At 50.5% G+C, this 27,836-nt stretch overlaps 1 protein-coding gene across 1 annotated transcript in view; it reads left to right on the top strand.

Moving 5' to 3' along the window:
• Positions 1-27,836, top strand: part of LOC111860791 (calsyntenin-2-like) — a 134,332-nt gene that overhangs the window by 80,978 nt on the left and 25,518 nt on the right. The window contains exons 3-7 of the mRNA XM_072701449.1: positions 15,272-15,467; positions 19,529-19,737; positions 20,441-20,590; positions 25,804-25,989; positions 27,555-27,812. Coding sequence (XP_072557550.1) covers positions 15,272-15,467; positions 19,529-19,737; positions 20,441-20,590; positions 25,804-25,989; positions 27,555-27,812 — 999 coding nt within the window. The remainder of the gene's footprint in view (positions 1-15,271; positions 15,468-19,528; positions 19,738-20,440; positions 20,591-25,803; positions 25,990-27,554; positions 27,813-27,836) is intronic.

Consider the following 27,836-nt stretch of genomic DNA (forward strand, 5'->3'; position numbering starts at 1 on the left):
TTTACTTCTGTAGTTGTTATGGTGAAATTTTATTTAATTTTAACAGGCATCAGTTTAGACAACATTTAGCAGGCCTATTAGCAGTGAGTAGCCAAGGTACCTCTCAGGCCCTTCCAGTTGGGACATTGTTGTGATGCTGCCATGGAGAAAAGGGAGCTGGCTGGGGGGGGGGCATGATGCCCCTTGGTGCAATGTCTGACAGCCTGGGCTAGGAACTGGCACCCAAGTCCGTGGAAGTGACAGACTGACATGTATTAGCAAACGAGTACAAATGCATCCTGACAGGGCCTCCCTTCCCCTGGAAAATGAGCCCCCTCCCCACAGGCACGGCCCTCAAGTTTCCCTGATAAGTCAGAATAATTTAAGGCCACATCCCCGAGTAATTACCAACTGTCTCCAGCCTTATACGGCATGCTTAATCAAAGTCAGGAGTTTAAAATCGCTACCTGGCTGGTAATTTCACACGCCGCGCCGTTCAGACCAGTCTGTTCTGCTGTTAGGGAAGAGTAATCATGGAGGCAGCTGCCTTAAAGGCGCCTTAAAGGCACGGTTCACGATTTCTGATCTCCGCCTCAGAGAGGGGAGGCCATCTGTCCCTTTAAGTAATGCCTTCCTGCCTCTCTGGGGGTTCAGGCTCAGTTTAGCCATGATATCCTTACTTTGTCGAGAATTCAGCGAGGAACATCTAGTGCCTTTGTTTAGACCCCTGTGGTTCAGCTCTGTTTACGCCCCCTGGTTCTGTTTGGTCCTCGTTTTTCTCTCACCCTCCCTGGTGTGTAATTCGTTCCCGGTTTACTTCACCTTCAGCAATTTAGCTTTTTTTTTTTTCATACAAAATTTTCATTCAAATTGTCCTTTGACTGCACACATTAATAGGGCTGGATAATTTCCTGGAGAAATTCAGCTGGTGCACATTGTGCCATAGGAGATACGGTGGCCTCTCCTGCGATACAGACCAACAGCATCCAGCGATCGCGCTGCTCCATTAACCGCCGTGCCCCCTGCTGGCCACATCGACTTCCCTCATGTTTAGATTGCTTAGAAGCAGCGTAAAGCGCACTGAAATAAATGTACTGTCTGGGATAAGAAACAAAGGACAAGAAAAGGCCAGAACGGAAGAAAAGAAAAAGGCAGACATTAATCACCATGTTCAATAAGTTAGGGGTTATAAAGTAGGAGGGAGAGAATGGTGTAGGAGGAAATAAAAAAAGATTATCTGAGCTCTGTGGCTGATAAGTACACAGTGAGCCGGCTGGCCGTATTTGCCGAAGTGCGGCGTGATCCATCATGGGATGAAGACGGACTCCATTGAGCCGACTGCCCCAAAAACCTCCTCACTGTGGGGCAGCGCCGTGACACGCCGGGGATTCTGGGAAACGGCGAAAATACAAGGGAGGTTTTAGCTTCAGTGGGTATGCCAAGCTAGCTTGGGTGGGGACCTGCGTGTGGTGCCCTGTATGTGCCCGTCTGCACGCATGTGTGTGTGTGTGCCCGCCTGCGTCTGGTACCCTGTGTGTGCCCATCTGCACCCATGTGTGTGTGTGCCCGACTGCGTCTGGTGCCCTGTGTATGTCTGTCTGCGCGCATGTATGTGCGTGCCCGCCTGCGTCTGGTACCCTGTGTGTGCCCACCTGCGTGTGGCTGTGTCTGCCTGCACATGTGTGCACTAAGCCGTGAAAGCTGTCCCGTCTGCCGTAAGCATCACCTAATATAACAGTGTAATTGGACTGATATTAACATGCATCCTTGGGATTAATCTTAGCCTGGCGAAATAATTAGCCAGTCAGGCAGAGATGAAGCATTCCCTACTCCTACTTCTCCAAATATCTTAAAATTGACTCGATCCCAGTTACTGATGGCTGGCAAACTGCAGTTATTACACAAATAATTACTGATTAATCACTGCCAGCATTTCAGTTTTTGATCAAATTCTTATTGATTACAGAACTGAACTTCACAAAAAAACTTTCATGGAAACTTTCTCTGGCCAGTCACGACCATTAATCATCTCTGTAAATCGTTGCCAATAGCAACAGCGATGGATGGTCACCCCTCCCCCCCCACCACCACCATGGTCTGAAATCACGCTGATTTACAAATTACCTTTGGTCCCCCATCGCCTTCCGTTGCGCTAATTACTCCACCCAGTTTGGCAAGCGCCTGTTTCCCACTACAGGCATCGTGGGTCAGACCTGCAGGATGCAGTGAGTCACAGTTTAAACACGCCGGTCTCGTGTCATTGGGTGGAATTGCTCCTGAAATGCAAATATTCATCCTTACACTTTTCCAGTGTTTTTATTTGCCTAAGTTGTTGCTGTTGGTTTTTTTTTTTAACTCTCATTATGTTCCAGATCTCTGAAATATTGTTTCTGCGGCAATCTGTCATATTTTGGAGTAACCAACTGCATCAAATTATTATATGTACAGGGGTCTTTGCCAGGGAATTGTGGCGATTTCTCCCTGTCATTGAAGAGACTCATTATTGAGAAAGAGCAATATTCATTACCTTCAAAATGAGCCGCTAATATGATGCAACATAAAAGGCATTTAATGAGGTTTTTCTGGCTTTTAATTTTGTATTTAAAAATTCATATTACAAATGATCGTGCTTTTAATGAAGATTGGAAAAATCAGCAACTGTATACCATACGAGATGAATCCTCTCAGAAATAACGACATTAAGTAGATTTTTTTTAATTTTGTGGATGATCGACCCCATTCGCCATGGAAAAAATCTGCGTACGTCTGCGATGTTATAATTAAACTGCTTCTGCTGGGGTTTCAAGGAGGGGACTGTGTGAGAATGAGCGGAGCGTCACATGGCACGCGCTGGCCAGTCTCTCGGGGCTTTACTCTGTTCATGTTTGGTGGCAAGTAAACATCACGCATTCGCAGACAGAGACATCATCAAACAAAGACACACACACACACATGCATGCACTATTACACACACACACACACGCATGCACTATTACACACGCACACACTATTACACACACACACACACACACACACACACGCATGCACTATTACACGCACACACACACACACACACGCATGCACTATTACACACACACACACGCACACTGATGCAGAATAGTAGCTCCACCTAGTTAGCATGTCACACAGGAAGAGAGGGTCTCTCTCTCTCTCTCTCACACACACACACACACACACACACACACACACATACATATGTTTGTATTCATATCTTTGTGGGGACTGTCCTTTCATTTCCATGGGAAAAACCTTAATTCCAACAATGTTATATATACATAACCCACACACACAGTTAGCTGTTAGCAGGACCCACCGAGCTCATGAGTTCTTTACAAATTACCCCTTGCAAGCACTATTCTTCAGCCTATGTTTAAGTGCAGCGTGAGGTGGAAAGAGACCGTGCGCTAGCTGGGCGTGATGTCGGCTTGTTTTGCTTTCCCTGCACATACCGTAGTAATGTATTAGTTTTTAACACCCTCTCAATAACCTCATTTTTAGCAGTTAGTGTCTCACAAAGGCTTCATTATCCCCTGTGATAGAGGGATAAAGGAGAGAGGTTATAAATGAAGTCAGAATGCAAGTATATGTGTGTTGGGTTGGGGGGGGTGGGGGGATATCCTGGAGGATTGCACACTGACCCAGTGTGTCTGCGGGGCTGGGGGAAACACTCCCAGCATTCATTGCACCGCATGGGTTACCTGCGTTGCTGACACGCCAAGGCCTCAGGGCTGACCTCACTGCTCCACGTCGTCTAATCAAAGCAGAAAGATGTGCTGTCGTGAGCCGCAACCCACCCCCCCCCCCACACACACCTCCCCGATGTGTGTAGAGAGGGCATCTCTGTCGCTGATGGAGCACGGGGTAGCCGGAGGAATCACACGCCCCCCAGGGAATTATCAGCTGAAGAAACAGGCTCAGAGCATGGCAGCTTAATGAGACGGGGCGAATTGGATCTCCCCGGCTAGCTTAGGCTGAGCCTACTCCCATTTCCAGCGTCTAGCAGCATGGCTGTTGGGGGGAGGGGGTCAGCTTTGATGGAAGCTCCCATAGGAGTGAGGCTGGGGGACAGAGGCTTGTGGTTAAACCGTGTTTTGCATCCCAAACGTTTTTGATCAGCTGCAAACAATCAAGATGGAGATGCTTCAGCAGGAAGGTATCAGATGGGGGTCCCTCCCCAGGCCCCCGCAGGACGGTACTGTAGTGCTTAATTACAGCCGGATCTCTGCATGAGGGACTCTGACACAGGAGCCGTCCTGGGTGCCGGTCACTTTGGGCGAGGTGCAGGCCCCCCACGCAACCCCAAGTGAAGCAGATGTCTGGAACATCCTGTAATGTGGCAATAAGTGCTGCTTCATTTGGGAGGCTAGCAGGTGGGCTTTCAGGGTGAGCCTCGTCCTTCCCTCTGCATTAACCACAGAGTCAGGAGCATGTGGGGAGCCTTTCAGGCAAATAATATAGGCAGCCTTTCCCAGGAACTCCTGCTATTAAAGGCCCCAAGGCACTGAGGGTTCTGATTGGTGACACACAGGGAGCCCCCCTGTACACCCTCCATTTAGGACAGGGAGGAAAATGCCCCCCCCCCACCCTGCATCTGTGTCCATGGGCTTCCCCCCAATGGCCCCATTCACCATCCCCAGCCTTCTGTATGACCCCCCCCCCCCCCATCCCCTGTGCCCCCATCGCTTTGGCCCAGTCCTGCCAAAACGACATTAACACGTCTGTTATTCAGATATCAAAGGCTGTGTGAGGTCCATCGCACTCGCCAGCCGTCTTTAAAGTGTCTCTCTATCGGTCTGATTCCAAAAACTCCATCCTCTGATATCCAGGAAGCGTCTCGGCACGGAAGAGCCGCCCCCACGAGCGATAATGAACAGAGACGGCATGTCCCCACCGCGCTGTCTGGCAGAGAGCCGCGCTCCGCTGCTCACCGTGACGCTCCTCTCGCGCAAAGATCAGACGCACCTGCCGGGCCGGTTGAACCGGCGCCGCATCCAAGCGCCCTGGTCTGTGCCTCCCGTGATCCGCGGACGGGACGGGCGGGATGCTGAGAGTTGCCCCCCTCCCCCCATCCCTTTGCAGCCCCTCTGAGATAAGCTGAAGGGCAGCATCAGACGGTTGTGCTTAGAGCAGAGAGACAGGCGCAGTGCGGTCAGCACCGGCCCGCCCGCATTAATCCCTGACAATCGAATCATATAATCCCTCAACACGAAGGCAAGGGGGCAGCCCCAGAGGAGTAAACAGGGGCTGTAAAGCCACCCCCTGAACGCCCCGAGTCAAGACAACCCCTCTGCCATTTTAACCACACCGGGGTCCACATCTGACAGGCAATCGCTGCATGGTGCCTCCCTCCAGCCAGAAGATCGCACAGGCAAATGCTCCCCCCACAAATGGGCAAGTATCAATCTGCCCTGAGAACCTGGGTTGGAATTATCGTAAACGTTTCACACTCGCTCGTCGTGCTGGAAGCCTCCTTTGAAATTACACTAGGATTTAAAAGTCCTTCGACGTCTGCTTTTTCTCTTGCGAGGTTCTCAGCTTGATTAAAATGTTTTGTGAGTTTCTTGTCTCTCTGATAAGTTGCTTAGAAACAGGGCGGGGATTCATTTATAGATCTGAAACGCAGATAATTAACTCATAGCACCCTGGTAACACGATGCTTTTAGGTGGATTCAGCGAGAAAATAAACACAAAAAGGGAAGCGCGGATCTTTTTTTAGAAAATCTGTTTGATAAGTAAGAGCTAACGGATTAAATGTGGTTTTCTCGCTGGCTCTGGATTCGACAGAGGTGGGAGATGGATTGAGGAGAGGGAAGATAGATTGGGGCAGCATCCACAGGAGGGACATCTCAAAGTCACTGTCATCCCCACGGACCCTGGACTACATCTGTCAGACTGTGTTACGCTCGGCACTCTGAATCCGCTGCTGAGACATTCCCCTTAAAAGGGCTCATTAAATAGAAAAGCTGCCCCTTTTCAGGAACAAGGAAGCCTTTTCCATGGGTAGGCTATCGATGGATTTTAAGCATTTTACAGTTTAATGTATGCTTGAGTCATTTATGTGTGATTGATGAGCACTGGTGGATGGCCAGAACTGCATAAACACTAGCATGTCACCCAAATCTACATATATCGTTGCCAGCTTTGCTCAATCGACAGGTAATGCTTGTCGATGAAGAGTCTGAATGCCGACACACATCCCAGTATAGGAAGCCGGGGCGCTAACCCCCTTCTGATCACCACCATGAGCATGTCAAGGCCGCACAACCCTCGTCGACACTGAAAATAACAAGGATATTAATTACAGCCAAGGGATATCCATCAAGCACTTGACAGCTTTCCCGGTTTGAAGGTGATCTTTGCCGTAAAAACAGATGGCATCCTGGGAAGCCAGAATTCCTGATGCGCCACCGAAAACGAGGGTTTCGATTCGTTAGCATGATGGGGGGGGGGGGGGGTTGACGACGGGAGTTTTTGCAGAGCTGCCCTAAAGGAGGGGGGGGGGGAAGTCCTAAAGCTCGGTGCTGCTTCATGCCGAGTGTTAAATGTGTGACTGTGAAGCCAATTAACCTACGATACATATGGTGCAGTGAAGGGGGGGGGTTAAATACAATAATTTGGCTGGGGGGGGGGCGCTGATGTTCGACATATAGCATATATAGCACACACACACACACACACACGCACACACACTCTCACCTGACAGTCGTTACCACACATGCCTGTCTCTTGGCTTCTCTGCAGGAAGCCGTGATCTGAATTCCCGGTGTCACCTGTGGGAATCTTCTTGTCTTCACATTAAGGACTGTCAGATAGCTTAGTGCAGCTGTCCATTCCCCAATCCGCAGCACAGACATGGGCGTGGATGCATGCACCCCCCCCCCCCACCCCCCCCCCCCGCCCCAAGACAGTGACGATGCCACAACATCTCACTGCAAAGGAAAGAAGGAGTTGGCAAAAAAAAAAACTGACAAAAAAATAACACATAAGCCAACAAATGTTTTTTGCTGTTTCAGAGATAAATGCTTCGCCAAGAGCTCACTGCTGAAATGTTTCCTCCTGTAGACAAAATATCAGATGCGTTGACAAAAATAAAAAAATGTCCTTTTAAATAGAGAATGGTTAAGAAGGGAAAATGTTCTTTCTTTTAATGAAAAAGCTATACATAAAGGCAAACAAAAGAGAGTGTTCCTTACAGATAATCATCATGATAAAACTTTAATTAAAACTTTACTTCAGAAGCACAATAAATGGAAAATATCGAATGCCAGGCAGTCTCCTGCAGACAGTTATGACTGTTCTCACTTCATTAGACCAATAACGAAAGCCCATAATTCAAAACAATACCTTACATGAACAGATGACGTTTCCATTTCCTGTCCCTCATCTCCCATCTTCTGTCCCATGGGCTGATCTGGGTCACTATGCTAGGTGTGCCATTCCGCCGTGACGTGGTGACATTTCACAAAGGAGATGTCTCCGTCCCACGTGTGACACTTCGGGAGATTAAGCTTGCAGAATCAATCTCTTCAGGCCGCCGCCAAAAATGGCCTCTCATACATTTTATTCAGGAGCGCTGATGAGCATCTGGGGTTGTCGGTGCGATCGTCTCTGCTGGCACTTAGATGTCACCTGCCCTGACAGGCATCTGCCTTGCAGTCTCCGATGTCGAGGGGCTCAATCATCTAACTGGCTGGAGAGCGCCGCCCTACCTGCCGCCTCCTGCACTTCCCTGACTCGTCCTGCCAGTGTCACCAGTGGCAATGCTGCCCAGAGCTCATCCCACCTTTAGCCAGTAGGGGGCGCCCTTCTTCCTCTCACGTACAAATGTGTGTTTCTTCCCACACATAAGAATAAATAATATAGATAGTGCTTCCCACTGTTTTAAAGCTTATCACTGTAGGAAGGGGTGTGGATATCAGGGGATGGGAAGTCAGGTGACCAGAGTTTTTGCTAATTATCTCCATCCCAAAGTCTGACTATGGGCTACATGTGTGTAAGGTGTCAGTTCAGAGCTTTTGTGATATTTTTGCTTGTTTTCTCATGCATATTTACATTGATTATCAAAAGACAAGATGAGTGCACAATTCAGACAGTTAACTGGGCTCAACCAAGGTCATCTATATGGTAATTATGGCAGATTCAACTGGAGTGTGAGGAAGATGTGAAGCCGACTGTTAAAAACCCTTAACCTGTGGTGGGGGGGGGGGGGGGGGTGGCGTCTGTGGGTTCCGTTTTCTGAGGTGGGGTCAGGCTGAGCAGGGGGTGGGAGGAGGGTGACCATATGCTTAGACTTTAAGGTCGAATTGTCCACCGGGTGCAGGCGGGTTTTACGGGAAGTGGCGGGGGGGGGGGGGGTATTACGTTAAGGGTACAGAAATGCCCTGATAAGCTTGTATATTCAGATTTGGAATAATGGTCGTTACAGCAGTCGTAGTCAAACACACAGGTGTTAAATTTCTCCTTGAACACAAACTTAAAAAGAAAGTTTGCCCTGTTTAATTTCCCTGCAATGGTGTACATGTGGACACTCATTACTAATAATGTGTTTGTACATCCTGCAGCATCGTTAGTGCTTTTTTAAGAGCAGAGCAAAAATCTGCAGGATAATTAATACGCTCTCGATCCGCTTGGAGGCTGGACCGTCCGCAGCCCCCACTGCCCCTGGCGCACACAACCAGGGCACAAGGAGTGTGTATCTGCATACTCTCTGAAGAACAGGCAGCTGTAACTGCTGGCCCAGCAGCAACTTCTATCCCCCTTACAGGCCTGTAGGAGGCGCTAACACCCAGGCTGGCAACCGTTCCCTTGCATTTTGTCTGCGATGTAAGAATTTCAGTGGCAAGCACTGAGGCGTACAGGCCCCCCACTGAGTTAGAGGGCTTGGCGGTGAAAGACCTGCCACTAAGCGATGCTGGGGTCCTGCAGGAGGAGGCTTTGGGCAAGAACCTTCAAAAGACCTTGGAGGCTCAGGAAGGCAGCGTGCTCCTGGTTTCTCTGTGTTTCATCACATGATGAATGCAAGGTCTGCACTAATGTGTCAGCTTTGCCACATAAATGAGAAATATAGCATCTGGCTATAGTTTCCGGTGTGAATCGTGCTAATTTCGGCTGGTCCCACTGTGCCTTCATCGGTGCCCATCGCACTGGCAAACATAACAGCCCAGTGTCCTTAAGGTCGACTGGGGGTGGAAGCCATGAAGAAATATTAGTACAAAAGATCATAGTGCTTTTTAAAAGAATGTTTGTGCAGCAAATGCTGTGGGACCCGATCCAACTCCTGAAGTTGTGTTAAAATACTTGGCCGAACCTTTCAGTCGGCATTGCCGTTTCCATGGGGACCGTGATCCACCAAGCTGCTGAGGCTGCGTGCCTGACAATAATAATCGTACGGTGTCACCCACACTGTCACCAGGAACACCACGGCGTGACCCTGCCGCCGAACCTGGGTAGGCGCAGGCTCTCTGAAGGTTGTAGGTTCCAATCCTGGCCAGGGTCCTTAACCCTGAAACAAGCAGTCTAAGTGAAGTCACTTCCAGGGAAACGGAAGGTGGGGGGGCGTTCACACCTGTGTCCCTCCCCGATCCACAGACGAGCCCTATCAACAGTGGCGTCAGTCACGCCAGCCCCTCTGTGCCCCAATAGCCCGCTCTTTCGCCCCCTGCAGTCCGTGTATCTCACGAGCGCCCAGGTGCCCCGGCCTGCTTCTCCTCTGTTTATCCTCCTTGTAAGCATTGGTGGGGCCTGCGAGGGCAGGTGACTTGGGGCTCCAACGCCACACCAGGTGAGGCGAGCGCCACACTCCGAAAGCCACTCTGCCACTTAATGCCCATTGTGTTTCCTGAATATTATTATGGGGTGGCTGCTAGGCATAATTGCTGGACTTTGAGACCGATTCAACCTAACAGCTCGTTGTAATGATGGGGGCATCAGTCAAAAGCGTTGGCTTGTACCCCTGGGGGGACATAAGGCAGTTAATCAGTGCTGTATTGTGATTGTTATATAGGGGGACACGGCCAAGGGAATATGGGCGGGGATTTAACATAAAAAGACAGAGACCAGGGACAGAATGGGTTTTGATACAGTACAGTCCTTCTTGGAGTCCAAGACGTGGCAGAGCATTGTGGGATATCAGAGTTTTTTCAGTGGATTGTTCACTCAAAGCCTATATGCTGTCATGCCTCAGGCCAAAGTAGATAAGTTAAGAATATCAGAAAAATGGTGAGAGTCACAGCCAGCAGTGGAAGAAATGTGGCCCCACAGTGGACGGGATGACCGTGGGTTGTCAGTCAGTGATAGGTGGACCAGCTGAGATGATAGCCAGTGACTGCCCACTGTACAATTCAAAGCTTTACCTTTCCTATTGGTAGTCACAGCCGAGGGAGGCGGGCACCGTGAATGCAGGACTGCTCCTCACCCTCTGGCCTCACAGAGGACAGCAGCTCCACGGGAATGCTGGATTGAATCAGCTTTGATGTCCTGTGTGGCCTCCAGAAAAGAAGATTTTTTTTTTAATCCTTCCGAGCAAATGTGCAAAGTCATAAATCGGGCATCACGCCGGCTTCCTGGAGGGGGGGGTGGGGGCCATTAGGGGATCTGCGTGTGGCCAGGAATGGTTTGGCCACATTTACATTTGTACAAATTATAAATTAAGCAAACCTATTAATTAATCACCGTTGGGAAAAATCAGGGTCAAACGTCTATGAATAATTTTGTGCCCTTAGTATCTTAACTTTGAGAAGCTGAATTTCCTGATGCACCGTAGAACTCGAAATAGATATGCAGTACAATACAAGATCCAGAATATTCCCAAACACACACCTACAGTGCGACGGGGGCCCTGATGAAGCCATGATGACTAGGAGGGAGCCCAAGAGCCCCCCCGGAATGGTGGGCGATTTTGTTTTTGCAGGGGTGGGTGCGGCTCCACACTGAGAATTAAACATTACAGATCAGGGCTTTCTCCCCCTACAGGCATACATGAGCGCTGCAGGAACCTCCCACATCCCATGCGTGATTACTCTCTTGCTGAAGAGCGTCGGAGACAAAGGGGAGTAGGTGTAAACAGCACGATTCAAGGAATCCATCAGACAGGCCCGCCCCGTTAATTCAATCTGCTCCCCCCTCTGCACTGTGCCTCCTTTAATTGGGGATTTGGACTCATCCAGAAGAAAATACCATGTGCAAAGAGTCTCTCATTGTACGGAATATGCTTTTTTAATGAGTTTCTGGTTCCCTGTTAAAACGACTGCACGTCGATGGCAAAATCATCCTGCCTGTACATTTTAAGATGTATCACACAATCCCCCATAAAGCACTGAGGCAGACTTTCATAATTACATGCATATTTTAGCATCTCTCTGCCAATGCAAATGTAAGCTTGTCTCCCGAGTCACATGGCTTGTCTTCCCGGGCTCCTTAAAAAGACAGCCTGTTCCAGATTGTTCCTTAAAAACCAGAGATCCACTGCCCCAAGAAGGCTAAGCGTAGTATTGCCGTCCCCTCACCTCTCTTTCCGTTGGTTTCTTTTTCTTGCTAAAAGCCTCTTGTGTTCTCATCCTCCTGCTGGCCAAAAAAATAAATCAACACGCAGCTGCTATGCGCAGACAAACATGCAGTAAACACTCGCTGTGACTGTGCGTGTCATGCTAATGGGCGAGGCGTAGCAGAGTGCGTGAATTAAGCAAACAGTCACGTCCAAAGCGGGCCTTCTTGTCCTGAGTACATCTGCTGGCTGGCCGCTTTAAAGTCTCCTCTCTGTGGTCCTTCTCTTCCATTACCGACTATTACCCCTTTCTGTTCATTCATTTGATCCGCAAAGTCATTTTCATTATTCCGGTCTTGTTTATTCATGGCAAATGGCAGAGGAGTACAATGGAATCTTTTACTGCATAATTTGAGAAAATTGTTTACTGCGTATATGTAGTTCTCTCCGTCTTTAGCTAAAGTGGGGGCCTGTGATGCCGTCCGTTTGCGGCCCCTGCCTGTTGGGACTGTGATATATCTCAGTAGCACTGCACCCACAGGTTAAGGATCTCCTCAGAGGTCCAGCCGTCCTGGGCAGACCAGGAGAGAGTCGCCCAACAGGATGCGCACAAGCTGCAGATATGCTGTCTGCAGGCGCGCAGTCACTCCACTCATCTATGCCAAAAGGCTTTGAGCAACACAGTGATTGATCATAATACGGGGAGCTTCAACACAGTGACCAGTCAGAAGACGGGAGCTTCAACACAGTGACCAATCACAGGACAGAGACCTTCATCACAGTGACCAATCAGAAGACAGGGAGCTTTAACACAGTGACCAATCACAGGACAGAGACCTTCAACACAGTAACCAGCCAACTCAGAGTACAGTATCACTGTACTGGAGAAACATGTAGACGTCATGTGGAGAGTGGGGTAGTGAACGGTAAAGCCTGGGCCATTAAATGAATATGCTCCAAAAAACACCAAGCCATACAAAAAGTTAGTTAATTAGTTAAAAGCTCCTCAATTCAATGTGAATGAGAACTGACAAAACATTATTACAAGTGGCACGGAAAAGACAGGCTGACCTGCCAGAGCTCATAGTGAACCTGGTGTTTCAGGGGTCGGGAGAATTCGGCTGTGCTGCCCCCTCCCCTGAAAGATGGCCTTTGTGAGGGGTGCCGCCGCGCCAAGCTGCAGCTGCGCTGGGTGAGGTTTCTTCACCTCCAGCGGTTCTATTACTGACACAATGATTTCATAAATGGATGTGATAGGTACTTGTGCTGTTCTAGATCTGTCGGGGTGGGGGGGGGGGAGGTCACCTGACTTACCGGCTTAACAGCCCTGGAATGTACAGTATTAAGGATCACATGGTGAAAGTGAGCACAGTGATCTGTGAGCAGCGTGGTGCGCTGGGTTAGCGGCCAAAGTCAGCAGAATCTAAAAGCAAAGGATTCTGGTGGGGGGAGGGGGGGGGTCAAAGAGATTGTCTGCAGAATGTCTCCTTAACCCATCCCTCCCAATGCTCTTCACACTGCACTTCATGTCTCCTTGCTGTTCGAGAGGCAGCAGGGTGCCATTATTTGGAGGGGGGGGTCCTTTTCATAATGAAGGAGGAGGGGCGGCAGGTTTACAGGGAGCTCTGCAAGGTCGAACAAAACGCGTGTGAGCCTCCCGACATGCTGCAGGGGGAGCGTGCCTCTAATTAAAGCCCCCCCCCCCCCCCCCCACACCCAGCCCAGAATGGAGAAGGGATTTTTATTTCTCTCTCTTACTCCTGCGACGCAGTGTAACTGCACTCTTTCCCTGTGATGCTGGTATCGAACGCAAAGCTGTGGGCTTCTGCCCCGCTGATAGAGGGCGCTGGTGGTGCAAACTGTGACTGCATCACACTGCATTCGCACGCCAGGCTAAAAAGAATTAAAGTTTAAGAAGGTGCTTGCTGACAGGGATGGGCACAATAGCACCTCCTGGTGACGGATGTAAGCGTCACGTCCTGGAGAAGAGACATGGTGTCCTCAGGGAGGCCCCCCCCCCCCCCACCTCAGGGGTTTTAAAGAAACACCCCCCCCCCCACTTCTCCTTAAAATGTGATTCCATCAGAAATTCATCGTCAGACACCAGTGCAACCTGTGATTCACGGCAGGTGCAGGAACATCTGCTGTATGCTCTCCAGAGCAGTTTCACACTCTGACATCACTCTGCAAACCTGCGTGCAGACAGCAGGCTCGCGAAATGGAGACCAAAAAAAGCATATTAATGTAAACTGCGAGCTTCGAAATGCAGCTCACGTGTGCCTGTGTGTGTGTGTGTGTGTGTGTGTCTGCGTGTGTCTGTGCGTGCATTGTGGAGAACAAAACTGCAACTTTTTACCTTGCCGGGACATTTTTTCAGTCCCCACAAGGATAAGCTAAATTTTGTAAAAAATCTGTGAATGCAGTCAAATTTTTTTTGTTGTTGTTTATTTATGGTAATGGTTAGGGCTGGGTAAAGTTTAAGGTTCTTATTGTTGGGATTAGGGTTTTTCCCATATAAATGAATGGACAGTCCCCACAAAGATATGAATACAAACATGTGTGTGTGTGTGTGTGTGCGTGTGCGTGTGTGTGTGTGTGCGTGTGTGTGTGTCCTACATAGCTGATAGGGTGGCATCAAGCCAGACATTCAAGTGTGGTGTTGTTATGTTATACCTTTTTGCCATCAAAGCAGCAAAACTCGCACAGGAAAACGTATGAGATTGTTTAGCCCCAGCAGGTACCCATAAGAGGGAACGCCTTTCATTGCCCAAGGGAGAGCCTCTACATGCTGTTTGCTCTGGACTTCCAGCTGTTGAAATTTCAGAGAAATCTCACTTCGGTGCCACAAGCTGGCTGAATGAAAGGATGATAACCCTAACCTGGGACTGCCATCCCCCACTGCCTGCACACTACGCCCCCCTGTGGTGGGGTAACGGGGTGGGGTCTACAGCCACAGCCCTGACATGGGGGGTTCGCCTCCTCAGGAGGGTTCAGCTGATGTGGGTGAAACTGAAAAGCTGTGGCTTTAGTGAATTTATTTATTCAGATTGCAGTGACTGGGATGCTGCAGTCGCCTCGACCTCACTGACCTGCCTCCATCCTTAATCCCGAGACGGATCTGCGACACACATAGACAACTAAACAGGCAGCTGTGGCACATTCCCCACCCTTAAGTGGCGACGCCACACATTTGGCCGAGAATTTGCCACGTATTGGATTTCCACACCAGTGATGCCTCTCTGTGCTCCTCTCCGAACACACAGTCGCAGCCACGCAGTCTCTCTCTCGCTGTACCTTTCCACTGTTCTTCCATTTTGTAGCCTATTTGATTTCAATAAGTCATTGGGGGGGGGCTTAAATGAGGGCCCTGTGTCGCATCACACGTCCGGAGTGGTGCCGAGTTATTATTCCAGCTCCCGGGGGGGTGGGGGGTGGGATTATAGCGGGAAAGGGCAGAGGGAAAGAAAGAAAATGAAAGGAAAGAGAGTGGAAATAAAGTCTGCCTTATCAGGAGCAGCCAGCGGCGACGAGGGCCGAGCGACTGCAATCCAATTTACCCCCTGCTGCTACCTTTGCTGATACCGCTGCCATTTGCCATCAGGGGGCAGCGCTGCGGCACGCAGGCCAAGGAGCTTCTGTATGGGACGCATCCTGCATGGCTCTGAGCCCCGCCCCGCCCCTTTCCGTCAGCTGCCCGTCCAGTCACCCTCCTCGCTGCCAGATGTGTCAAGTTGCATTTTTAAACCCCCCTTTTCTCTCTGCCCCCCCCCCCCCCCCCATATCACGCAGGTGAGATCTGCGCATTTAAGATCCATGGGCAGGACGCCCCGTTCGAGGCGGTGGTCCTGAACAGGACGTCGGGGGAGGGTCTCCTCCGGGCCAGACAGCCCATCGACTGCGAGCTGCAGAAGGAGTTTACCTTCATCATCCAGGCGTACGACTGCGGCGCGGGGCCTGGCGGGGGCGGCTGGAGGAAGTCCCACAAGTGAGCCGTGTCCGGCACCCCCCTCCCCCCGCTCTCAGACCTCACTGTAACCTCAGTCACTCCCCCATCACAGAGCTCACTGTAACCTCAGTCACTCCCCCATCACAGACCTCACTGTAACCTCAGTCACTCCCCCATCACAGACCTCACTGTAACCTCAGTCACTCCCCCATCACAGAGCTCACTGTAACCTCAGTCACTCCCCCATCACAGAGATCACTGTTACCTCAGTCACTCCCCCATCACAGACTTCACTGTAACCTCAGTCACTCCCCCACCACAGACCTCACTGTAACCTCAGTCACTCCCCCATCACAGAGCTCACTGTAACTTCAGTCACTCCCCCATCACAGACTTCACTGTAACCTCAGTCACTCCCCCATCACAGAGCTCACTGTAACTTCAGTCACTCCCCCATCACAGACTTCACTGTAACCTCAGTCACTCCCCCATCACAGACTTCACTGTAACCTCAGTCACTCCCCCATCACAGAGATCAACAACAACAACAACAAATTTATTTTTGTATAGTGCATTATCACAACATTACATTGTCCCAAAACGTTTTACAGCATCCCCACCCAAAGCCCCCAGTGAGTAAGCCATAGGCGACAGTGGCAAGGAAAAACTCCCCAGAAGGAAGAAACCTTGGGAGGGACCAGACTCAAAGGGGGAGCCCATCCTCCAGGGGCCCGCAGGGAGAGTCAGATACAGTTAAATCTGAAACACAAACGGGGAGCAGGGGGGAGATGACAAGCCGGTGCCAACGCTCCCTCCAATCGCCAGGCAGCCAGAAGGCAGGGAGCGGGTCATACAAGGAAGATGACACAGGCAGAATGGCGAGCTGGATGCACGGACGTCATTGGTAGTGGCGACGTCACATGTTGCAGGGTGTGCTGGACATCTTGATAGATTGAGGGCTCCAGGCAGCACCACCCAGGAGAAGGTGGTGGAAATAAATGCAATTAGTCAAAGTAAGGGAGACTATAGGCAGTGCTAAAAGTTAGATGAGTGCAATATGAAGTGCAATGCTCCGACAGATATGGCTATGGCAGCATAAGTAGGATTACCTCAGTCACTCCCCCATCAGAGTTCACTGTAACCTCAGTCACTCTCCCATCACAGACTTCAATGTAACCTCAGTCACTCCCCCATCACAGAGATCACTGTAACCTCAGTCACTCTCCCATCACAGACTTCAATGTAACCTCAGTCACTCCCCCATCACAGAGATCACTGTAACCTCAGTCACTCCCCCATCACAGACTTCAATGTAACCTCAGTCACTCCCCCATCACAGAGATCACTGTAACCTCAGTCACTCCGCCATCCCAGAGATCACTGTAACCTCAGTCACTCCCCCATCACAGACTTCAATGTAACCTCAGTCACTCCCCCATCACAGAGATCACTGTTACCTCAGTCACTCCCCCATCAGAGTTCACTGTAACCTCAGTCACTCCGCCATCACAGAGATCACTGTAACCTCAGTCACTCCCCCATCACAGACTTCAATGTAACCTCAGTCACTCCCCCATCACAGACTTCAATGTAACCTCAGTCACTCCCCCATCACAGAGATCACTCCTCCACCCAAGAGCTCCACGCTCCTCCTATGACCCTAACAGTCCCACTTCTACAGGCCAGATCAGTAGCGCTATAATTATAACTCTTTCAGTAAATCCCCCTTCTCTTCTCTTTGACCATAAATCACCTAAAGACAGTTTTTTTTTTGTTTGGTCAGCTATTGAAAATTTCCCCAGAAGACTCACTTTGGAAACACTGATCACTTGGTCCCATCAGTAGGGGGTTTTAATCCCACACCTGCCCGGCCCCGTCCCGGAATTAATCACGCGAGCAGCCTCCATCGTCCCCACTTGGCAGCTGACACTTCCACCCCTCTTTTCATTTACCTCCAGTCTCAGCAGCAGCTCGGTGCAATCGCCGGCTGCCGTGACAGAGGCTGGCCTCAGCTGTTTGCCAGTGACTGGGCCACTGCAGCGTGTCAGCCACCACAGCCAAAATCAGAGGGGGGGGGGGGGGGTGTCATTTGGTAGGCAAGCATGGTGGCTGGGGGGGGGGGGGTGTAGCAGAAGGGCATTGGACCGGTGTTTCTGCAAGACAAATAGCTGTAGTCTGTTCACTGCTCATGGAGCACTCATACATTAACTATACACTAATCACACACACACCGCTCACAAACCTCCCACACACCATTTGTACACCTCTCGCACTCTACCTACACACCGCTCACATACCACTCACAAATTACTCACACACTGCTCATACACCACCTACACACTATTCCCCCACTGCTCACACACTGCTCACAAACAACTCACATACTACTTACACACTACATACAAACCACTCACACACTACTCACACACTACTCACACACCACCTACACACTGCTCACACGTGAGGATGAGCAGACTAAACAAACAAGCATCTAACTACCTTTCTTAGCCCCTGCCCCCCCCTCCTCCCACACACACACACACACACACATACACATATCATTAATCAGCAGTGCCAATGCGATCACCCACACCCCTGGGGGATACTAAATAAAATGGCCAAAATCAGGAGTTACGCATTTAACACTGAAGTACGCATTTAACTTTGAATAAACAGTCAGCATTAAACGAGCCATTTTAGGTCTCACTGGCCCCAAAAGGCAGGGGGGGCAAACTCTGCTTTGTGTCTCTGGCTGAAGAAAACTCACATATATGTCACAAGACAGGTCCTGAGGAGTGATCCTATCCTTCGAGACTCTTTATAAATGTTGGGAATTGGTGCAAGATTCACACTGTGCCATATTACCCTCAGCAGTCACTGCATAATCTCCCACACTGGTTCAGCTCATACCTGCATTAATAAGCTGTTCATTAAGTGTTCCTGGGGTTTTCCTGAAGCACTTCAGTGTAATTGCCAGTCACGTCCTGTAGGAGAACAGACCCCGAGCTAATTCTGGATAATCTCGCAGGCCATTAATCCGCACGGCCGGTCTGTCGCGCACCCGTGGGTGACTTCGCAATCCAGGAAAGGCCCTACCTTCTGCCACCTCAGGCGCAGATCTGAAAGAGCTAATTGTCACTCAGGGGCATTCTGCTCACCAGACCGCTGCAGGGGGGGGCTGCGGGACAACCCCTGAACCCTCCCCAGGCGGTCCTGTTGTAGAAACTCCTCGGGGACGTCTACATTAGCTACACACTAGCTGTAAAGTGGGTGGTCTGCAATCCCATTGCTGGGGACACCGGGATCATTCCTAAAATCCATTCACCAGCCTCCTGACCCCCGACAGTAAGACTCTCCCGACACCATCACACTGCGGCACAGTGCTGTTGTACGTCCTGCTGGCCACACCGAGAACGACACGTGTGTGTACAGAGCTCATCCCAGCATGCTAAGGCAACTGGGCTGCGGGTTTGAGATAATGGAAGCAAAAAGAGAGGAAGAGAAACAGCCTGCCCTCCTTCCCCCGTTGCCCCACTGCTCCCATCACTCTGTGAGTGTGAGCGTGTGAGTGTGAGCGTGTGAGTGTGAGTGAGCATGGGGGTGACACGTCCTACAATGAGACTCAGGGCTTCATTCCTACCGTCTTCAAGGTGAAAATGAGCGTCAGTCTCCACACGCTTCACGCCTGTGCTGATGATTTCATCTCTTTGTTTTGAGAGGAAGGGGATAAAATCACACAAACATTAAGCAAACGGTCATTTTATTTGCTTTATATCCTGTGGTGGTGGCTTTGGAGTAATATTACATGTGGCTATTTTGTTGTTGTCATGAGGGAATATTTTAATATTACAGTTAGATTTGTTATGGAACGTAAATCATCTAAATGTAAAGTAACAGCAAATGTTGCCCCTTCGGTGTATTATATATTTGTCACTTTATGCCATTTTTGTGTATGTTTTTTCTTCTGGTTTTGAGTCAGCAGATGTGAGAACACGAACTGAATATAAAGAAGAGCTCTAATCGTTTATAATAAGTGTAAACAAATGAATTGGTGCCTCACTCATACTCACTACCGCCCCCTGCTGGTCAACCCCCACCAGGGCGGTAGTGCACATCCAGGTGAACGACGTGAATGAATTCCCGCCGGCTTTCCGGGAAGCCATGTACCACGCAGCTGTGACGGAGGGCAAGATCTATGACAGCATCCTGCAGGTGGAAGCGGCGGACCTGGACTGCTCCCCACAGTACAGCCAGATCTGCAACTACGACATCGTCACGCCTGACACGCCCTTCGCCATCGACCGCAACGGTCAGTGACCTGCTGGAGGTCACACATGTACAGTACACACACGGGAGATCATACAGGTACATTACAGACACACGGGAGAGCAGGTATGTAGAGTTCATGCATATAGGACATCATATATGTACATTACAGACACACTGGCTGGTGGCCCGTGAAGATATTTACCACAGTGCTGCTGTTCCACCTATCATGGTTACATCCATGGCATGTACAAATACAGAGAGAGAGAGAGAGAGGGAGAGAGAGGGAGCATTGTTCACACCCCCCCCCCCCCCGCCCGCACTTGCATTACTCAGGACCATCTGCAGCCTTTCGCCAAAGCCGGCGGGAGACAAGTGAAAACACTGTACTGTCACCCACCGGCAATGCTGTCACTGTCAGGTGCTGCACGGACACCGTGACGAAGGGACACTGCATCAGCCATGAGGATGAGGCTCAGAGACTCAGAAGTGGCCAGGTGGCCCCGGGTTCGAGGAAGCTCTGTAGCCCATTTGGGCAGGCTGGCTGTTAAGCCTCCACCCATCCACTCAGCAGGCTTCACCCCTTTCTTGCCTCCCTTAAATTATAGCTCTAGCTGCCCCCCACCCCGCAGCCAAGTCAGATCGATCCGTGGCCCGAATCCCGCCACTCTGTGAGGTAATCCAGGTGCAGTTCTCTGGCTGCCAAACACCCATCTTGATGGCTTCATGTGCTCTGCTCTTCCTAGGAAACATCCGGAACACGGAGAAGCTGAGTTACGACCGTCAGGGGCAGTACCGCATCCTGGTGACAGCGTTCGACTGTGGCCAGAAGAGGGCAGAAGAGAGCGCACTCGTGCATATCGACGTCAAGCCCGTCTGCAAACCAGGCTGGCAGGGTGAGTGACACCCCACCCCCAAACCCACCCTCCCTCAGGCAAAGAATAGTTCAGATAATGCCACTTCCATATGCCAACAGGGCAGGGTGGGTGGGGCTTTGTGAGGCGTGTCCCTTTACTTAGTCGCTAGAGTAATTCCCATGTGACACTTGTAGCATTTTAAAGTTGCCTATCTATCAGGATGGATATGATTCACGGTTGCACATGGTGAAAGAGCGAGAGAGCAAGCATGCTGTCTCCCCCGTTTCCCACCCATCCCCGCGCACTGGGGCATCGTGACCTTTACGGTTCCGAAACACCCTTCGCCTCCAAATTACGGCCGTAGCATGACGTGTGTCGGTGGGAAGAGCCCTCTAATTACCATGAGAAATCTGGCTGTCAGCAGCAGAAAGTCCTGATATCCTGGGGGCCTTACGGGGTACGTTCTGGCCCCGCCCCCCTCGCCAGTCAGCCCTCGGCACAGCGGAGGTTCCGATGCTGTTCACACCTCCCACATCCCCGAGCCTCTTCACCATTTACAAGCGGGAAAAGAACATTCTGGATGCACTCGTCCAGCTCGTTATCAGCGTGAGTCCAACCCCTTCCAGCTTTCCAAAGAGATTTAAGTTTTTAAGGGCCTTTGCGGAAGGAGCTCAGCGCTGTACCAGAGAGGGGGGGCTTTCAGACAGAAGGAATACACACACAGCAAGGGCGGCAGGGAGGGGGCCTTTAGTGAAAGAAAGATATCTGAGAGGGAGTGAGGAGAGACACAGTCGCTCGTCATGTGCCCCCCCCCAAATCTGCCTTTTGAAGCCCGTCCTTCTCCGCTGTATGTTTTTTTAAAGGGGATTTAGACGTGTCTTTATGTACAGAGTGAGTGGCTGGGGGGTTTATCCTCCTTGCAAAGGACAGCTTCCCCCCCTCCCAAAAAAACAAACAGGGGGTGTAAATGGCAATGAAATGTGAAGTGGGCCACCCCCTGTAGGACCCCCCCCCCCGCTTCCCCAGCCTTTTCTGCAGTGGAAACGCGCTGATGTGTGTTGGCGGACCCTCTGCACATGGCCAGGCAGCCCTGCTCCTCTCTGACCCCCACCCCCAGTCACACTCACACCTCACTCTCCACTCATGTCTCTCCTCCCCTCATAGTGGTGTCCACTAAAACTTGGCTCCGGGCCCCGCCGACCCCTGGGTAATGACACACTTAATCCAGGTTGTCTCCCCCACTCCCCCCCCCAGCACCAGTCAGAGCCACCTGAGTAACCCCACTGTCATTTAAGGCCCCCAATAGCCGGCGATCAGAGTCAGGGTCGGAGCGACACTGCTTCATATCGCCTGTGCCCATACCATCAAGTGACCCCTGCAGTAAATATGAGTGCACCTGAGGGGGGGGGGAGGGGGTTAATGTTTGGGCCGAAACGTGTAGCGTGAGCCAGAGCCCCCGTTCACCAGCGACTTACCTCCCGCCGATTCTTGCCCGCTTTCCGGGGAGCTCCGTAAAAAGCTGATTTGATCAGAAGAACTGATCAGCAATGAAGTAATTTCAGATAAGGGGGGAGGCTAAATTAAAAGAAAGGAATGAAATCAGTTTTCCTCCAGGACTCCCCCGGGCCGCCGTGTTCCGCCTGGAGAAATCTTCACTTCCTCCAGCCATTCCTCAGGTCTCATTCAGATCTTCGGGCCTGATACAGCCCATCGACTCCCTTCTATGAATAAGCTCATTCCCTCCCTGTCCAGCCCCGGACTCTCTGACTGTAGAGGCGCCCCCTAAAGGCCACGGTGCCTGAGTATCCCCCACTTCCTGTTACAAAAAGCCAGAAGTTGCATGCATGCGAATTAAAAAGAGAAGGCTGCTGGTTCTGTTATATCAGAGGGAGATTTACAGATTTACTAACCTCATAGTTGGGGGGAGCTGATTTTCCACTAAGATTGATTTGTGATGCTTATGTGACCCAATCCAGCAGTCTGTTGAGCTCTTATCGTTTGTCCATTAAGGTCTCTTCCCATAATGCAATGGGTCCCAATATGGACCAGGTTGACTGAGGACCAGACCAAGGACACCCCTTGACATATGTGACCTTGAGCACGGTGGCATTAAAGCTATATCCCTGCTCAGTGCCCAGAGCTACTGGAAAACACAGCAGGGGTGGAGGGAGGGGAATCTCCCTCTGATCTCAAAGGAATTAAATAATTAGCCGTAGCCACAGAGCACCAGGGCCTCCCACAATAGCCTGACCTTCTCCTAGAACACAGAGCTTTCATAACACATTTCCTGCCTGGACACAAGCAGCGTCACATACAGCACAGCACACAGGCTGACAGCAGACAAACACCTGCTTAACAGGCACCATATGAATTAGCGCCATGAATACTATAGCAGAATAAGGCCAGTTCTTAGCTTATTAGGGCTGTCACTATCAATCAATTGGACGATTAATTGAGTAACTGCTCATATGTAATATAATATAATATAATATAATATCAACATTGCAATTGGCATGAGGCAGGAACCAACCAGCCACTACAGGGTGTGGACCCATTAACACATACGGGCAGTTTAAGGCACTCTACTGAACTTAAGTTGCATGTTTTTGGACAGCAGAAGGAAACCGGAGTAGAAAAGCCACGCATACAGAAGGTGAACATACAGACTACACGCACCTTCATTTTTGCAGTGATTATCTTGACACGAATCATAATAAGCAAGTAATGAGAAGTAATGAGAAAGACAGGCAGTGCTACTCCGAGAGGCTAAACGGCAGATATCAGTAGCCTCGCATTATTGGGTCCATCAAACCTCATACATCTTCTTTTAAGGTGTTTTTTTGCATTGCAGTTGTGCTGTGGTGATATTTAAGTTCTGCTTTACAATACTGACAAACAGCTGCATCCTCATTCACTATTAATGTGAAGTGCTTCCACATAAGAACATAAGAACATAAGAACTATACAAACGAGAGGAGGCCATTCGGCCACATAATTGATGCTTTGCTCTTTATTTGGACCCTATCTGCTATGCGGCATCTTCCTTCTGCCATATTGCTGTCCATTATACACTATATTGCCAAAAGTATTGGGACACCTGCCTTTACACACACATGAACTTTAATGGCATCCCATTCTTAACGCATAGGCTTTAATATGGAGTCGGCCCACCCTTTGCAGCTATAACAGCTTCAGCTCTTCTGGGAAGGCTGTCTGCAAGGTTTAGGAGTGTGTTTATGGGAATTTTTGACCATTCTTCTAGGAGAGCATTTGTGAGGTCAGGCACTGATGTTGGATGAGAAGGCCTGGCTCGCAGTCCCCGCTCTAATTCATCCCAAAGGTGTTCTATCGGGTTGAAATCAGGGCTCTGTGCAGGCCAGTCAAGTTCCTCCACACCAGACTCGCTCATCCATGTCCTTATGGACCTCACTTTGTGCACTGATGTGCAGTCATGTTGGAACAGGAAGGGGCCATCCCCAAATTGTTCCCAGAAAGTCAGTAGCATGAAATTGTCCAAATGGCTTTGAATGCTGCAGCATTGAGTTCCTTTCACTGGAACTAAGGCACTAAGTCCAACCCCTGAAAACAGCCCCACACCATAATCCCCCCCCCCACCAAACTTTACACTTGGCACAATGCAGTCAGGCAAGTACTGTTTCTCCTGGCAACCGGCAAACCCAGACTCGTCCATCGGTTTGCCAGACAGAGAAGCGTGATTTGTTACTCCAGAGAACACCTCTCCTTCTCCGGAGTCCAGTGCCGGCGTGCTTTACACCACTGCATCCGACGCTTTGCATTGTGCTTGGTGATGTAAGGCTTGGATGCAGCTGCTCGGTCATGAAGTTCTCTATGCACTGTTCTTGAGCTAATCTGAAGGCCACACAAAGTTTGTAGGTCTGTAGCTATTGACTCTGCAGACAGTTGGCATGCGTTGTCCCCGCTCTGTGATTTTACGTGACCTGCCATTTTTTGGCTGAGTTCCCAATTGCTTTCACTTTGTTATAATACCCCTAACAGTTGGCTGCGGAATATTTAGCAGTGAGGAAATTTCTCAAATGGACTTATTGCACAGGTGGCATCCGATCACGGTACCACGCTTGAATTCACTGAGCTCCTGGAGTGACCCATTCGTTCACAAATGTTTGTAGAAGCAGTCTGCATTCCTAGGTGCTTGATTTTATACACCTGTGGCTATGGAAGCAATTGGAACGTCTGAATTCAATGATTTGGAGGGGTGTCCCAATACTTTTGGTAATACAGTGTATTCACTCAGGGTGAAGACCACAGAACAGGGGCACTTCTGCAGCTGTTCGCTTCAAGATGCACACAGCAGATCACCAAGGTCCTCAATGCCCCTGTCAGGACATGGAGAACTGGGAGAGAGGTGGAGATGGGGGGGATTTAAAAAAAATGCCATTATATTTCAAACGCTCGCTGTATTGCCTTCGGTCAGTGTGCACACCCACCCACCCCGCTGACACGATGTTGGCGGCATCATTTTGGGGAAATTACGCATGTTAAACCTCAGTTTAATTAGGCACATATAGCACCTTTCCCAACACAGCAGCCTGATCACAGTAAATATTAATCACAGGGTGGGATTATCCTCTTTCTACATAAAGAAACTTATTTCCCAGCAAGACTTGGGTGGGCGGACGTTTGCGCCAAATGATCGGATCCCCGGAGCCCCTGTCCCCACATGAAGCCTCTCTGTAGGGGGAGCTGGCCGGGGGGGTTATCGCGGGTGCAGAGCGGGCTGGTTGTGTGCATTCACACACTGTCCTCATTATGTCTACATGGCTGCGCTGCGTGTGACTCGGGTCTAAAAATAATGCAAAGCCAGAGCACTCTTCCAGGTGTGCGTTTGTGCTGCGCTTGTGCTGCGTTCAGGTGTGCACTGTGTTCTCACGTTTCCTGCTGACGGTTTGGTCCAAAGCGACTCTCTGCTTACCTACACAAAACGGCAGAGTCGGTGTGTCCGGCCCAGGCAGTCGCCTCTTCCCTGCCGCCTCCTGCTTTCCAGGCTCTGCTTCTCATATGAAAGCATGGCACCTGTCCACCAAAGGCGGCAGGGCTTCCGCTCAGGACTATGCTCAAGTGGGACTCGACTGAGTAATTCTGTGGGTCCCGCCTGGTTCTTTGGTCCGTTTCTCTTGCTCCACCGGGCTTTGCTGGATGTGTGACAGAGCAGGTTAATCACCAGATGTTAATTACGTCTGTCTCTCCAAACCTCCCCCCCCCCCCCCCCCCAGGTTGGAGCAAGCGGGTGGATTATGAGCCAGGAACTGGCAGCAAGCAGCTGTTTCCCAAGATGCACCTGGAGACATGTGAGGGGCCGCTGTCCTCGGTGCGGACCACTGTGGAGCTGCAGACCAGCCACATTGGGAAAGGCTGCGACCGGGAGACCTACTCGGAGAAGTCCATGCAGAAGCTTTGCGGTGTGTTCGCCGAGCAAAGGCGACCGCTGGGGGGGGGGACATTCATGCAAATTAGCCGCTTGGTTCACCGCGGTCTCCCGTCCACCGCCATTGGGAGTCGGGAAGCTGGAAACTGTAACTAAACCGGGAATTTAGAGTGAAAATTACAGCAGGGAAACGTGTGCATTTTACGTGTCGTGCTGCTGGTGTGATTTATTGGCCAGCTGGTTTATTTATTATTTACTTGCGCTGAAGATCGTAGCTGTGGAAGTTGTCGGACAAGAATTTGTGGTGTTCTAAGGACTGAGAATCGGTCTTGCGTCCAAGGAGGATAGTGGTGCTGGATTGGCTCCCCGCCTTCTCCACTCGCAGTCCAAAATCAAAAAACAAGTCCAGATGTGCTCTCTCTCTCTGCACATCTGTTCAAGCCTTGTGTGCGACTTAAGCACCGGCCGACTCCAAATCCCGCCCCATCCCCTGTGGTGAGACCTATCGCGTTCCTCCCCCCGAAAGATGGATTTCCTCCTCAAATCTTCCTGAAGGTGAGGGGTGTTTACATGAGACAAGGGGGGCTTTGCCACCATGGATCGCCGAACAGCAGCAAATCTCACTCCATCAGTAACAGCCCTGACCGCTCCAAGCGGCCTCATCTGCTTGCGCAGCACCCTGCCGGCATTTTCTATGTGTGTTTTATCGCAAAAGAGCCCCTTCACAGCCTCGCAGTCGTTATCAAATGGAGTAAATTATAATTGCTTTTTTAAGGCAAAATCAATTTAAGATAATGCAGAGAGCAATAGCGAGGATGCAAGGATCGCACAGAGGCAGACCAGCGGATTTCCGCATACACACTCCTCTGCCAACACACTCAGGGAGACGATGATTGCATTTTACAGGGCGGGAAAATCAGGAAAAGCGGGATAAGGAAGTCCCAGAATGATAGTTTTTCCCCCAGAAGCACTCTTGAGTTCATATTCCATATTGTCCAAGTGCGGATCTGCATGCAGATTCCCAGATTTCCCTTCCCAGGGAGCAGTTTGGGAAAATGGGAAGGGGCGGGCAGGCATGCAGGACCTGTTTGACAGCGAGAAGCCAGAGAGGCGCTTACCCATGCTCCTTCTTGGAGAATGGCCATCATCAGGAAAAAAAAAGCAATGCCCACCAGGATCAGGCAGAGGAGGGGGCTGAAGTGATTTCATTTAAGTCAGGCGAACATGTTTCTCTCCACGAAGGCCAGCAGCTTGAGATGTCACAGCGCTGCACGGCCGGCTCTCAGCACCGGCATGTCATTGGGGTAAAATCCATAAGCTGCTTTCAAAACAAGGCCACACATCACCTGGTCAGCTCCGCGCCGCCTTTGTTGCCATGGCAGTAATATGTGACGACATCCTCGGGATCGATGTCGGGCTCGGTCCACAATTTATCCCGCCGATTAATATCTGTGCATGTCGATGCTTTCATGTCTGACAGGCCGACACGATGATGAGGGTTATTAACTCATAAGCCGTCGTAAATCTAGGAGACTGGTCGGCATGAATTTTTTTAGATAAAGTGCCGTCCACCCTCTGGTTGTCATGGTAACCCTTCAGGAGCCTCGTCGGGCAGCACGGACCTGCTCCCCGCCCCCAGCACCTCCACCAATTGGACGGCCTCGCTGTTGACGGACAGCGGGCGGGACAGCGACCTTATCTTCCGCTTCGACGGACGCCAGGCGGCCAAGATCCCAGACTGGGTGGTGCCCCAGAACCTGACGGACCAATTCACCATCGCCACCTGGATGAAGCACGGGCCGAGTCCGGGCCTGCGGGCGGAAAAGGAGACCCTGCTGTGCAACTCAGATAAAACCGGTGAGCGGGGTGGTGACGGGGCAG

This window comes from Paramormyrops kingsleyae, chromosome 17 (assembly GCF_048594095.1).
Source record: "Paramormyrops kingsleyae isolate MSU_618 chromosome 17, PKINGS_0.4, whole genome shotgun sequence".
NCBI lineage: Eukaryota > Metazoa > Chordata > Actinopteri > Osteoglossiformes > Mormyridae > Paramormyrops > Paramormyrops kingsleyae.